General features: G+C 32.4%; 1 protein-coding gene across 1 annotated transcript in view; it reads left to right on the plus strand.

The window, feature by feature from the left end:
- Window positions 1–4,670: 4,670 nt before the first annotated feature.
- The window catches only part of LOC128182717 (deleted in malignant brain tumors 1 protein-like), a 29,457-nt gene continuing 18,786 nt past the window's right edge, over window positions 4,671–15,341 (plus strand). Inside the window, 11 exon segments of the mRNA XM_052851445.1 lie at window positions 4,671–4,787; window positions 6,040–7,372; window positions 7,691–7,835; window positions 8,062–8,219; window positions 11,028–11,187; window positions 11,493–11,650; window positions 12,456–12,600; window positions 12,708–12,871; window positions 13,171–13,318; window positions 13,883–14,049; window positions 14,219–14,363. Of these exon segments, the coding sequence (XP_052707405.1) occupies window positions 6,040–7,372; window positions 7,691–7,835; window positions 8,062–8,219; window positions 11,028–11,187; window positions 11,493–11,650; window positions 12,456–12,600; window positions 12,708–12,871; window positions 13,171–13,318; window positions 13,883–14,049; window positions 14,219–14,363 (2,723 nt within the window). The 5' untranslated portion in view covers window positions 4,671–4,787.

The raw sequence follows: 15,341 nt of genomic DNA on the forward strand, positions 1-15,341 counted from the left end.
AAATTAATGATTCCACAGTATACTCCAGAAGTGGTGTGAATCAGATGTGGAAATTAAAAAACTCTAAAGGATTATTAGAAACTTTGAGGTCCCAAAATCTTACCAAAATCAATAGCATCAAAACGTACGATATTTCAACGCTTTATACAACCATTCCCCATGACAAATTAAAATCTAGGCTTTTTGATATCATCGACAGTTGTTTCTTCAATAAAAATAGAAGTTGTAAAAATGCTTACCTTTTCATTGGAAATCTTAAAAAATGATTTTGTTAAAAACTATTCTGATTGCACACACAAGTACTCTGAAGTTGACCTTAAAAAGATGCTTGAGTTTCTAATAGACAACATCTATGTTGTTTTTGGAAATCAAGTCTTCCAAAAATCTATTGGAATTACCATGGGTACCAATTGTGACCCATTGTTAGCAGATATATTTTTGTATTCTTATGAAGCAGAATGTATTCAAAAACTTTTACGTGAAAAAAATAATTCACTCGCTGTGGCCTTTAACTCAACATTCAGGTATATCGACGACGTTTTATCGATTAACAATTGTTATTTCCATACTTACGTTGACTCGATATATACCAGTGAGCTTAACGAGGCCGAGTACAGAACGAGTGCGCACGCTTTCGCGCAGCGTTTCATTTGTATTTGCTTGGTTGACGCCATGGCGTAATAGTTTCAACTGCAGATATTCAGCGAAAATTGTTGAAAATAGCTCGTTTGATGCGTAAAATTAATGTTATATTGTGGAATAAACATTAATGTCTCGAATAATAAGTTATATTTGGGCTCGGGTCGAAAACGTGAAGAGGGTTCAGCAAGCCTAGCCCTCTGTCACGTTTTCTTAACCCGCTTAAATATATATATTTCAAGACGGTAACCATGTATTTTATATTAATGACCCTTAATATGTGATGTTATATATTTTTTATTACTTAAATATGTCTGAATGTTTTAATAATACTATATAGGTCACTTTTTCCGCCTTTGTCAAATAAAAAATAGCCATTATCTGACAAATCTGGGAAATTGGGCATACAAAAATCAACTTTGATAAGACCCCTGGAACAAACCAGGAGGTAAAAGGTTTTTTTTAATTGACCATTTGGTGCTTTTTAGCAATGACTTTAATATGTAGAACAGAAAAAGAAATCCCTGGGGCAGAAGTTTTGAACAAATGTAAAAATTGTGCAAAATTGATACAGTTTAAGCAAAATCCCATAGGATCCTATGTTAAATATTAACAAACTTTGAGATGACCCCAAAACAAACGGTGTGGTAAATGTCTTATTTTTTAATCTTAAAATAATAATTATATCAGTAGAAATTCATGTAAAAAGTTTCATCCAAAAATCTAGGGCAGAACAAATTAGACCCGGCCTCGTTAAGATAAAAGATACCACAGAGTCTGCGTCATCTATTTCATATTTGGATATTTTACTGGACATAGACATTGATGGTAATCTAGCAACAACACTTTATGATAAACGCGATGACTTCAATTTTTCTATAGTCAACTATCCTTACGTATGTAGCAATACACCTTCATCACCGGCATATGGTGTATTTGTCTCTCAGTTGATTCGATACGCAAGGGCAAATATACTGTAAACGTGGTTATATTGACGAGTTTAAAAAAAGTAAGAGACAATTGGCGAGTTTTAATTTTGACGAATTTTTCAATAAGAGTAAGAGTTATCTATCTTTGATTTCTTATAATGCCAGGGTTAGAGTTATCTTTCTTGCGAACTCTTTTACAAGCGTTGGTATTAATAAAATTTAACTTTGATTGAAAAAAAAGTCTGTACAGATTTGATGGAATAAAATTGTTCTTAAGTTTGTATTTTGTTTTTATTCACTATACGATATTGCCTGAGGTAATAAAGTACGTCAAACACGGCATGATAATTACACACGCAAAGTTATTATAGAATGTTGTGACGATTGAGTGATAATTGCATTTAAAACATGTTTGTTTAGATTTTATGGTTTTTTTTCAATGCTAATTACGTGTTTTTATAGCTATTTACATAAATGAATCATTAACTTTGATCTAGTCCTAACGGGATAATGCCGATAAAAAATTCTGGTATTAATACGCTTTATATATGATGTGAAGTTTAGCGAGTGGAAATTTTGACGAGAAAATAAAAATCGCCAACATAGTCAAAATTAACACATCGTAAAAATTTCCACGTTTACGGTAATCTTCCACTGGGTCGCATGCTGACTGGCGTTCTTCATACTAATTGTTAGACCATAATTTATCACCTAATTGTCTAAGGACTTTTCCGACCCCCCCCCCCCCCCCCGATTATGACAAAGAGAACAGCGGGTGTGACTGGTTAGCAGAGGATGCTCACTCCTCCTAGGCACCTGATCCTACCTCTATCTATTTGGAGGTCCGTGTTGCTCTGCTTTGAATTTGTATTTCGTTTAATAGATTTTTGAAATGGTTGTCGGTTTGTTAATGTCATTTTTTCATCATGTATAAAAAATCCTCTGCAAATCTTCCCTCTTATATTTATCATTGAGTCCCTGTGTAACAAAATGATTTTACAGTTTTAACACATATTAATCATCTCAGTTCTCGAGAAGATCTTAAACAACCTTCATCAAATTTTGAACTGCTTATGAATTGTGAAGCCAAAGAATTTCCATAGGCCAGAGTCTAAACAATTTTCAAGAATGTCAAAATGCTTGCATAGAAGTAAAACCAAATATAATATCATCTGAGTTTTTGTGATTTATAAATTTATGTTTTCCATACATAATGCGTAATGAATCGTTAAAATAATGTTCAGAAGTATTTCAATCATTTTGCTGCTTCTTCAAAATCAACGTTAACCAAACGGGGTCATCGGGGGCTTACGATAACGTGAGTTGAGACTTTGACGTAACAAGTGACAAAAAATGACGTCGTGCATTTTGTTTTTTCAGCGTCAATAATTAAAATCAAAAATTTAATTTTCAAAATAAAAACAAATGCGCGATCCTTTTATGTTCTATGTGAGTGAGGTATTTTTATCTATTTCAAATAAAATTAAATGGGATTCATTAGCATCCTTATATTCTATACAATGCTATATGTAAAATGACTGTCGCGACACGTTTAAAGGACGAAACTATGAGAGCGGATAGCATTAAAACTATCCAGTTAATTTCGTTTTAATTAAGCAAAAACCTAATTTATATGTTATCCTTCCATCGCTGAAAATTAAAAGAAAATCGTATTTTTGTAATTTTTTACATATGAAATTTAAAATGACAACCCCCTTTTCCCTTTACAATCCAATATAAAATGTCGTGATGATTCGGACATACGACTAAAATATTAGTGCGGCAAACAGATAAATTATCCGGTCAATTTACTTTATATTTTGCAAATAGTTCACTCGGAAGTTGACCTTTCACTTTGAAAAAAAAAAGAAAATTGTATGTTAAAAATATTCTTCCTCGAAACTCCTTAATACGTACATAAATTTCATTGAATCTGAAGTTGTTAAGTGGTCAATTGGGGGTGGTGGGGGTGGTGGGGGTTAGGGGTCGTAATGTCTGGCTGAATTTTCACATAGGAATATATAAAGGAAAATGTTTTAAAATCTTCTTATCAGAAATCAATTGGGCAGAAAAGCTAAAATTGGCGTGAAAGCATCCTCAGGTAGGGTAGATTTAAGTACCAATCATAATCCCCGGGCGTACAACGTGAGGGGGTGGGTGCGACAAAATTTTTGTTTAAAAATGTAAGCAATTGATATATTGCTGATTCTTTGAAATTGTTTAGACTTTGATATGACTATAAAATCATCCTGTTGGAAAAGGAACTTGATTATAAACATAAGAATATTTAGAGGCAAAATGGATTTTTATTCATACAGGATATACATGTATTATACTACATTGTCTAGATAGTTTGTAGAATGTCTCCATTAAGCTGATTTTATCTAACTATTGTTTTTTAGGTGATCAATGTGGCCCATGTGACTCTTGTTATTCTACCCTTATGTATTGAATTTGTTCTTATTGACTCAGTTAAGTATATTTCATAGTGATTCATTGATTATCTATAATTGATTGTTATGTTTCTTAACGTTATAATATGTTTCACGCAGATAAATATTTGAACACATTTGATGTTATCATCATTATAGATGGTTTATTTGTCTTAAGCTTGGGTTTTAGGCATTAAACTACATATTGACCGTGGTTTTAAAGAAAATGATGTTAATAGATATCAGTATAAATAATAATCTATGGTGAACAATTTTATTTTTGAGAAAAACAATGTCAACGTTTTCTTTGGGTAGAAAAAAATTAAATATTACTTTTTTGGAAAAAATTGCATAAAGACTGAAAACCGTTTGGAGTTCTTTTTCATTTCGTAATACTTTCAGAAACTTTACTAATTCTATGAATTGCTTGTTATTGCGTTCCCTTTTATTACACACGTTGATACCAAGTGTTCTAACAAAAGAACAACTGACAAAAATTAGGTGGTCGTGAATTCGAGAACATATAAATGGGGACACGATTCCCCGGGATCTATTCATCAGTATCTCACGTACTAGCACTTAAATACTTTGGACTGTCATTAAACACTACTTTTCAAGTATACTCATTGTACTTTTACATACTTTTTCTACTTATATGGAGAGTGTTGTCTGCAAAATCAAATTATGAACAAGTTTTTTAATTTGGATGTCACATAATAATATAACCTGAAAATACTCTGCTGGAACCAATAATACATACATATTTTGACGTCAACTGCAGAAAAAGGTAACTAATTCATTTTTTTATTGTTTTAAAAGTATATTGGAGAGGGGATGACCAGAACATAACGCTAGGTTATTAAAAATTGCATTAAAGGATTTTCGAGTGAAATGCTGTTTTGTTTGAATATGTAAAAGAGCTATTGTTTTTACGTCAAGTGTGTAAAATATAGTTTATTTTGGCAGATCCTTCACTTTGTACCAAATGAGCCTTTTGTTATGAAATCGTGTTTTGTAGTTTTTAAGTTATTAATTTATAAAATTATATATTCTAAAGTCAGGATTTGTAAAATACATAAACATGAATAGTAGAAAAATATGATTTTTAAAATATTGCATTTAAGTTGAATACAATATGACAGTGTTAAGCATTGCATACAAGAGGAGAACAGTATCATACTATATCTGAATCGTTTTGCAAAAATACAATAACTGTATACAGGGAAATATTCGCTCTGTTTTATCCCCCTTTTGCCTTTGTTGTCAGCGGGCAATATATGACTGGTCGAATTCATAACAATTATGAATAATGAGGTAACCAATTTTACCATTTAAATGACTTTAAGGGGCATGGTCACGATTTTGTTCCAAACTCATTTTTCCGGAGTTATAAGCGAGTTACGGATCCTATTATTCTTTGCTTTGTAAACAAAGCTTTTGTTTATATTTCAAATGTTCAAGTTAAAACTCCAGTATTAGACCTAAACGAATGTGACTATTGTGCTAAACGTTAGAAAATGATTATTTATACTTAAAATGAATAAAAACACAGTCAAATTAGCTTGAAAAATATTTTTATTGGTATATTGATCCTATGTAAACAAAAAATAGGGCACGAGCCTTGTTTACATGGCGAAGTGTTGTGATCGCTATATCTTGTTTATAACTCAACGACTGACTCTCAAATTTCATTTCATTATTAGAAATGCATTCCTTAAGCATTGTAAAGAATAAAAACAGAAACAAAGAATTTGACCAAAATCGTGACCATGCCCCTTTAAGAACAACAACTAGACCTGTTTCAAAGGAGAAGTTTACTCTCGACAATGCGCTCATACATTCACCGCTTCACTTTATATTTTGGAGCAATTTACTTACACAGCTTTTTTTATTATAAAAAAATGGATAAATGATTATTTATTTGTAAAAAATAATGATGTTGAAAAAAAAATGACAAGTAATACATGTATGGATAAATGTATAGATCAAATTTTATATTGAGACCTGTGTATATATACTAGTATTTTCCTTTTATATAGATGTGGCTGTTTTGTTTAGTTGTTATCACTACGATAGTGGCATCATCAGTGAAGCCACAACTGCTATATGAACGTGACAACATGCCTTTAATGAATAATCCAGACGAAATGAAGAAAATGTTTTTGTCTCTTATGGACGCATTTAATCGAAAAATTGGTGACAATTTTAAAAGATTACTAGCTCGTGTGCAAAATGATTTTCAATCCCAGCTTAGGAACCAGTCAGCTGAATTGATTTTCGTTCAGAAAGGAAACAACGAAAACAAAACATTTATGAACACATTTAATCAAAAAAATTCTGAAAATTTTACAAGATTGCTAGCTTCTGTCCAGAATGACTTTCAATCCAAGCTCGATAATCTATCAGCGGAATTGATGTCAGTTCAGAACGAAAACAAAGAAATCAAAAGTAAACTGCTCGATCTGACCAAAAGGCAAACAGACGCCCATTTATATAGATACCCAACTAGACCCACTGTGGAGGCAGAAAGAAATATTGAATTTCAGGAAGATATTGATGCAAAAATTAAAGAAGAATTCGAAAAACTGGAATCTAGTATCCAAGCAAATCTTACAATGAGACTCGAAGACACCAAAGCTATAATGGAGGATAACTTGGAAATAAAGAGAATGATAGGATACTTGAACAATACTCAGACCAAATTAAAATCTAAAGTAGATGGATTGGAGAAACTACTAGAAGAGAAAGAAAAGTGGAATGCTAGATTAGCTATAAATGAGTCATCAATAGTCTATTTAGAAATAAAAACACAGGTTTTAAATGAAACACTACATGATTTGCTGAAGGAATGTTTAGAGGTGAAAACAAACGTATCTACAATTGTTACAGACGGACAGAAAAAAGCGGATATTTTAGAGCAAATGGCCTCTCAGGTCACTCAGCAAAGCATTCAACTGAATGAAACTTCACAAAGAATTTATGAATTAAAAGAACAAGAAAAAATCAACATCATTTATTTTGCAAATGTTACATCAATTGCTGACAACATGCGCAATGAACTCTTCTTTCTTAAAACGAGTTTGGATACACTAAAGAATCAGACAAACTATTTAAATGTTGACCTTACTCATGTCAACAGCTCAGTTATAAATAGTAGCCAAGAAATCGAAGAAAATAGAATAAAGATTAACGGATATATATCGCAACTGAGTAATCTTCAAATGACTGTCAAAAGTCAGAAAACCATGTTACAAAACTTGCAGAATGCTGTTGAAAATGCCAGATCACTTCCTAGTAGCTGTAACGATTCACAAAAGCCCATTAGTTGTGAAAGAGGTGTAGCTAAGGTGAATCGTATCAGCGTCATTGCAGGTAACTAAATTAAATCTATAATTGTATATCTACCCGATATTACACAAATGCTACACATTAAGAGCTACAAGGATCTGCCTTTTTACGCAGACATCCATGGCATCCAATAAACAAAGCCTGATGAATTATTGATTCGAAATATTGTAGTTGGATACCTTGTTTCACTTCGTCTGATTTAGAGTTGCTTTCGTCGTTTTTGTGCTAGTATTTGAATCCAACATTCTTCCAACAAAGGGTTTTCTTTTCAGTAGAAATGGTAAACCTCATTGTATTCTTTCAGTGAAAACACTAATTATTGTCATGTGTAACGATTATTAGATGGCATTCGTCTTGTGAATGGAAGCTCCTGGAACGAAGGTCGTGTAGAGGTGTATGAATCCGGAGGCTGGGGGTCATTTTGTAGCACTGAATGGGACACCATGGACGCCAGTGTTGTTTGTAAAGTGGTGGGATTCAAATACGGGTATTTCCACATATATATTGGGTTTAAAGGTGATATCCGATGCTACATATGCATAAAATGTTTATACTTATCCTTATTCACTTTTGGCCTTGGTTTTTATACCAATCACTTCACTAGATCTAAACTTCGAATATATAACTATTGCGTTGATTTTGTTATTTACATGTATCCCCATTACTAACATTTTCATTTTACCTAAATTTCTAATTTATCCTTCCTCACATAGAGTGGCGATTACATCTGGACTTTTTGGTCTGGGAAATGGTTCAGTCCAAATGACAAATGTATCCTGTGATGGGTCTGAGAGCAGTATTTTTGGTTGTTTATATAATCGTACTAAAGAATGTCCAACAAACCAAACAGCCGGTGTTGTGTGCACCAATGGTAAGTATGCAGTGCCCTCATTAACAATTTGTATCCTTAATATAGTTTATTTAAAAAATAAATGTCTTTTGTCTTTCTGTCACAACCAGACATGTTTTCCTTTGAAGTCTACCGTACAAAAACTACGATACAGAACTCTTTTTATGGGCGTTTCGTATGCAAATGAGAAAACACTGTACTATTTCAAGAAAACTATGCATGATGCAGTATGGTTTATATTTTTCGATGATGGAAATATTATGCAGTTCTTATATGGTATCAGTACCAGTGTTCACTGAAATAAACTGGTGCTTTTTAACCGTATAGTTAGTTACCATGATACAATTTATGGATGGAAAACATAGGAGCTCCCTATATAAAGGGGAACTGGAGATTGCACTGTAAAATCATTGTCAATGAATTTTTTAAAGCTTATTTTAAAACAATTTACTTTAATATGTCTACTACATTTATCTTTTTTACGACTTCTTTCTTACCTTACACAGAATATATTTTTATCGGAATTATTCCCCTTTTCTTGCATTAAGATTTTTATTTTTACAATTTCAATTTTCAGCTATAATTTTTTTATTTGATGGAATTTATTTCCAAATCATATACATTAATTTTAAATCGAAAACAATTTCAAAATTGTTTACAACATTGGCTTTTTTATGTATTGTATCCATATATTGCTAAATCAGCACTTCAAATTTTGAAGTTTCTGATTATAAATTTGAACAAAATGTGGTGGCACATTAGAATTTTCCTATTTAAGATACTACAATAGGAATCAATCATATTGATTATATTAACCGCTTATGATTTTGTACATTTACATTTCGAATTTCACCAGCTGATGGTTTGACAATGACTACTTTATAAAGGGAAAAGGTCAAATCCTGTATGACGTCATAATGAATAAATGACATCATAGCAATATACAATCAAAGTAATTATGACATCATAATAGAGTTAGAACATCAAAGCGTCATTGCAATGAATGATAGTCACGTGATAGCCATTAACGTAATTCGCGGGTTTGCTGACGTCACAATAGGATTCGATGTAAAGAGTTGACCGTCATACCAAACTCAGACATTCCTTTTAGAAATATCAAATGATCTTAAGAAACATAAAATGAAATATTTCAAAAAGCTAAATTGCGGTTATACAACCATTTATAATTATCAAGAGCTAAAAATTAGAGACGTGACATTCTTTGTCGCATTTAGTTCTGTAGGGTATGAGTGTGCGTTGGAACTCATTCATCTAAAATCAGGTTTAGACAAGTACATTGTAAATAAATTGAACCGTATGCATGAACTTCGCTCGTTTTACAATTATAAGTTCAGTGTTTTCAAATACCGATCTACTATTAAAATTGTTTTGGCTTTGGCTAGTTATCGTACAAACTTTTAAATATGTCAATAGTTGTATTGTAATTATTTTGCATTGAATGATTGACTCATCGAGTTCCATGAAAAGAAAAGTAGCAAAGTTTCTTCTCTTCACAACCTTACATTAATTGCATTTATGCATTCAAAAACATTCATAATAATGTTTACTAGATTTGTATGTATTAATCAACTAGTCTTGTCAACAAGTGCATTTTCATTTTCGGTTCTCGGACTTAAGAATAGATGACGTCGGGCTAACGTCGTGATGGAAGTAGAAGTTTTTATAAAATCTTTTAAATCTTCAAAGTTGTTTTGCGAAAAATTGGCCGAGAACACATATTGATTATTTTTTATAAATTGATTAAAAACTATCTCTTCTGTTATTGTGTTGAGTAAAACTAAGTTCGTCTAGATCGTTTAAAAGTTTGGAGCATAGTTCTGAAATGCGGTTTTTGACTAAGATATGCATTTTACTATATATTTAATTGAAATGGCGTTACATGATTTTATCAGCGACACTGATAACATTATTACCACGTAGACGAATCTCAAATAAATTTTAGAAATAAAACTCTGAAACCTATCAATCACGCGGACAAAGGGTCAGGATAGGTTTTCTCACAAGCAGTTAACCCGCGAGCTACCTTAAACTAGACAAGGAAAAAACAATCCTGTAATATTTAATCAACGTTGCGTTTAGAGTGTAATTGAGGATATATATTTTATTCCTTGATTTTGAGGGAAATTGGCTTTGTTACAGATATAAGATATTTTTGCATACCAATATTTTAAAGAGAACTTTTTTTTCGTATTGATCCCCGGCCCCAACCCATTCTATTGATTTTTTTGTTTTGGTTTTAATCAGAAAAACATGGTGACAGACTTCCCTGGGCTTTAAACTTCTATTCCTGTATAAATATTTTCTTCAAAAATTCTTGCACATTTCCTGCTCGTTTCAATGAATCAAAATGTTTGGTACTAAATTTTCAGAAAAAAAGATACAAAAAAGGAAATGAAATAGGATATGAATGCGTGAAAATCAAAAGTGTGTAAGATAAGGATTTGGAGATAATCATTGCGTTAAATATCCCACATTTATAAGAGAGGTTATCAGTCTGTTTGATGAACTTTAATCGATATCACAATCAGCATTTAAGTTGCAATTGATAAAAATTGGTCAACATTTCAATCTCGTGCAAAGTCATCTGATTAGCTGAGGAGTTATTCCAATATGTATTTTTAAAAAGTGAGGTCTTCAAAAAGGTCAAGTCGATAGTTAAGTTTAGAATAGCCGTTTTCTACTGTATGTGAGATACAGGGCCGGGTTGGCTTTGGCAATCGCTCTTGGCTTAAACCCAGTCCTCTATCTGATACAATAGGAAACTTGTACTCTAATTATATATCATATATATTTCTAAATACATTAAAGCTAACCCTCTCCGACTTGTGAATGGACGAACCGAAGCCGAGGGTCGTGTTGAGATATACACAGAGAACTCCAGGGGACGCGGGGAATGGAGGACGGTCAGCGACAGAAACTGGGGCAACAGTGAGGCTCAGGCTGTTTGTCAGATTCTAGGATTTCCTGGGTAAATACACTTCTCCATTGTATAAATGTATAAGTTCAGAATGTTGGTCTATGAAGACTCATTTCGTTATATGTATGTTTCTTATATTGTTTAAAACTCAAAAGAAGTAATTATTTTGACTTACATGATATCCAAAATTAATATTTTTAACTTAAATAAGGTTAATTGACAGAAATGTTTTATATTTTCTGGAATTAAATTACTTGATTATATATCCATTTAGAATATCAATGATAAAGCAACGATTGAAAACAAAAAAAATCTTTAAGCATATATCTTTGATATACAAAAACGCCTCTTTGTAGACATCATACAATTCCTAGAGCTGGATATCATTTTGGACAGGGTACAGGGAAGATTTGTTTGGAGGATGTAAAATGTAACGGAACAGAACTCAGTTTACTGGATTGTCAGTATCAATGGAGCTCTAACTGTAACCACACAGGGGATGCTGGAGTCAGCTGTATGTGTTATCTATACACATGTAGTATTATTATTATGGATAATTCGAAATTCAATAAATTTACATTTTTATGTCTAGTATATCTAATATCAATTTAAGTTTTTGGTTTTTAGCCGGGCTCTGCTGAAAGCAGAGTCCTGGCTATAGGCAGGCAAATCGCCAATGTTACTATAAATAGCACAAGTAAACAAAAAACGAAACAGCGTCAAGGTAAAGCTTCCGCTATACCAAATAGTTACACAAAGAGCCACGTTTTGTAAAAAGTGTTGGCATTTTGTTTCTTTTTATTTTTAAATTTCGAATGAATTGTCTATCTGTTTGAGTTTTCTTATTAACAATGTGTTTTTAAAACATTACTATGCATTTTGGACACATACAATGCGCATGAATTTCCATGAACTACTTTGCTGCGCGATGAAGAAATGGGGATTGAATATATAATGCTTGTTGCAAAATTCAAGGCAGCAACTGTTGAACTTTTTTAACTTCTACTAGACAGACATATTTTTTGTTTATAGCCGCTTACAAAATTTGGTCGCTCTCTGATGCTTTGCCGACATTAAAAGCATGAGAGAGAGAGAGAGAGAGAGAGAGAGAGAGAGAGAGAGAGAGAGAGAGAGAGAGATTTTCAGTCTTACTACACAATATGCATAAAGACACACCAAAAGAGCCCGGCTTTCAGTACTTCAGTACTTTGATTATGCTATGGCAAGAGAATTTGTTTTTAAACTTTAAGAAACATAGATTTTTTGTTGAAATGGAATGTATTTCAGTAAAATGGAACGTTCAATTATTTCTAATTAAGGCTTAACGATTCGTTTGATGGACGGCTATGATGAGTCAGAAGGCCGAGTGGAAGTTCTAATTGACAACCAATGGGGCACAGTTTGTGATGACAACTGGGGTCAAAATGAGGCTTCGGTCGTCTGTCGTAGTTTAGGATTACCCAGGTATCAATAAAAAAAAGAAATATGCAATATCAATAGACACGTGTTAGTAAAGAAAGATATAATGGTACATTGTAATTCTTTAACAATCATTGTTCTTCCCTTTGCAGTGCTAATACTGTGGCTAAACGCTCTGCATATTTTGGACATGGTAAAGGTGTTATTTTACTCAACGGGTTGAACTGTTCAGGAAGAGAGAATGACCTTCAAGAGTGTAGTCGAACAGAGTCAGGAAGGGAAAAATGTGGTCATAAAAACGACGCGGGAGTTAGATGTAAGTTTTAAAGTTCTTTTTTATAAATTTTAATTTGATCATAAAAAAGTACCACTGGTCATACATTTTTTCCATTAGAACTGTTTTTGTTGTTGGCATGAACAGTTATTGTTATCACTACAACTTTTTTAGCCTATCTGATTATGCAACCCCTTGTAGCAACGTATTCTATGTATAATACAATAGTTTAGTATACCAAGATCTTTTTTGTCTTTTAAATTCTGATAATTGATCCTAAATACTTACACTATTGATCGCAAGTCTCTTTTAAAAGAACAACTTTTGATTTTGTTTTTCAGGTTTACAAATTCGCTTAGTAAATAAACCAGGAAACAGAGTTTCTGGTCTGGTAGAGGTGTACATTAAGAATGAGTGGGGGAAGGTTTGTGGAGATAATTGGACCAATGAGGACTCTCAAGTCGTCTGTCGTCATCTAGGGTATCCAAGGTATAAGGCTTTTTGTCTACCGACATCTAGGGTATAAAAGATATCAGGTTTTTTGTATGCAAGTGAAGTCCTTAAACATTTTCTACCATAGCTACAACTATGTGAGATAAAAGAGTGGGACTAAATTAATAACAGCAACAAAAATGTTCTTGAAAAAGGCGTTCTTCTGATATTTGCTGTATGCGATCATATATATTCATTACGATCAACACCCTCCGTGAACCTGAAGATGGACTTAGTTTTGAAACCTCTGTATCTCTCATATCGAAGGGGAGTTATTCACAAACAACTGAAAACCCAAAGGAATTAAAGTATGAAAGTAACGGAATAATAGCTTACGAAAAAAAAAGGAGACGAAAAATAATCGCTTTAAATAAGACTAACTGTGCACTATGACATAGTTTGCTATGTACATGTCCTGATAAGTTGGTTTGAATAATATTACCTTTGCTGTTTAGCAATTTAGCCAAACAAATTCCAAAGTGAGTTTTGTGAAGAATATTGCTAATATTAGGACATTTTCTACCAACCCAGGAAAATGACTACATTACCTTTCTTCCATAGACATACAGCATATCCTCTCCAGAATAACTTCTTTGGACAAAACCCCGGGCGAATTCGGATTAATAAAGTTCACTGTTTAGGAGGCGAGCAGTCTCTACTTAATTGTAATCACAGTACTGATTCAAGATACATCAAATGCACTTCTAGGAGAGCTGCTGGAGTTAATTGTACGTTAATCTTTAATTTTATCAGCGTTTTTCCCATTTATTTCATGATAATATAAAGGTTCAATGGGTTTCGTGTATCGCCTTATTAATCAATTATTACGTTAACTTAACAATGCTTCCTAACTCAATTGGTTTTTACGATCTTAAACACTATCGATTTTATGTAAAGGTGCGCCGTTGACACTAGTGGGCGGTCCAAGTGACAGAGAGGGCCGAGTTGAAGTTTACACTGACCAGCAATGGGGCACTGTTTGTGACACACACTGGGGCGACCAGGAGGCCCGTGTCGTATGTGAAAACCTCGGTTATTTCGGGTACATTCTACGTCAATATTCATATTTTCTCATCAATTAAAATATGTATTTGACATCAAATTCTGACCAGTGTAGAATATGTTGTTTTTAATGTAGCTACAAGATTACATTTCACTGTAGTGTTAGATATACTAGTGTATACATAATACGTACTTCTCTGAGACGAAACTCAATTGTTACCCTCCAAATAACATATTAAGGAAGGAGTCTTCTCGTTATCAAACATACTTCTAATAATAAGAAATTCATGAAATTTTGACACAGTCAAACGGATCATATTACTAAATGATTCTCTCAGTTTATTCAGATTTGACCTTCTTGTTTTTGCATAAAGGTCAGGTCAAGGTCACTACCTTTTTCCTCAACATAAAGGATGATAAAAATAAGTGTAACCCTTTGCAGTTAAATAGATATTTGTTTAAGATTTGAAAATTCTATTCTTCAATGATATGATAGAATATCAGAATGTCTATCAGCTTATGCTACTAAATTCGGAATAAATATTCATACTAAAATTGATATTGCTTAGCCCGCATTTCCTCTAATTTTCTTAAATTTTGATGAAATTTTGATTATTTTTTTGTGTTTCCGATAATAAAATATTTCTGATTTTTATGTATTATAAAGACTTTATATAAAGATATAAATTGACAGAAAAGTTAATATATTGACCATTTGATAAGAGAGAAAAACTGATTTTAGTGATTTTTTAAAAATAAAAATCAATGTCTAGAATGGGCGCTTTAAAAAGCTTATAAAAATGTAATTTGATAGGCAAATCATATTTTAAAAACATATTCTGAAACTCGAGTATCATATCATTAGTTCACATCAATAAAAACATTGATGTTATTGTTTTAAAATGCTAAAACAGACTCATTAATCTGCAGCAATTCTGAATTGCGAAACATGTGATATTTTCCTACGCCAATATTCCGCCAAAAATATAGTCCTTGTTAGATTTTAAACATTTATAAC

Source organism: Crassostrea angulata, chromosome 5 (assembly GCF_025612915.1).
Source record: "Crassostrea angulata isolate pt1a10 chromosome 5, ASM2561291v2, whole genome shotgun sequence".
Taxonomy (NCBI): domain Eukaryota; kingdom Metazoa; phylum Mollusca; class Bivalvia; order Ostreida; family Ostreidae; genus Magallana; species Magallana angulata.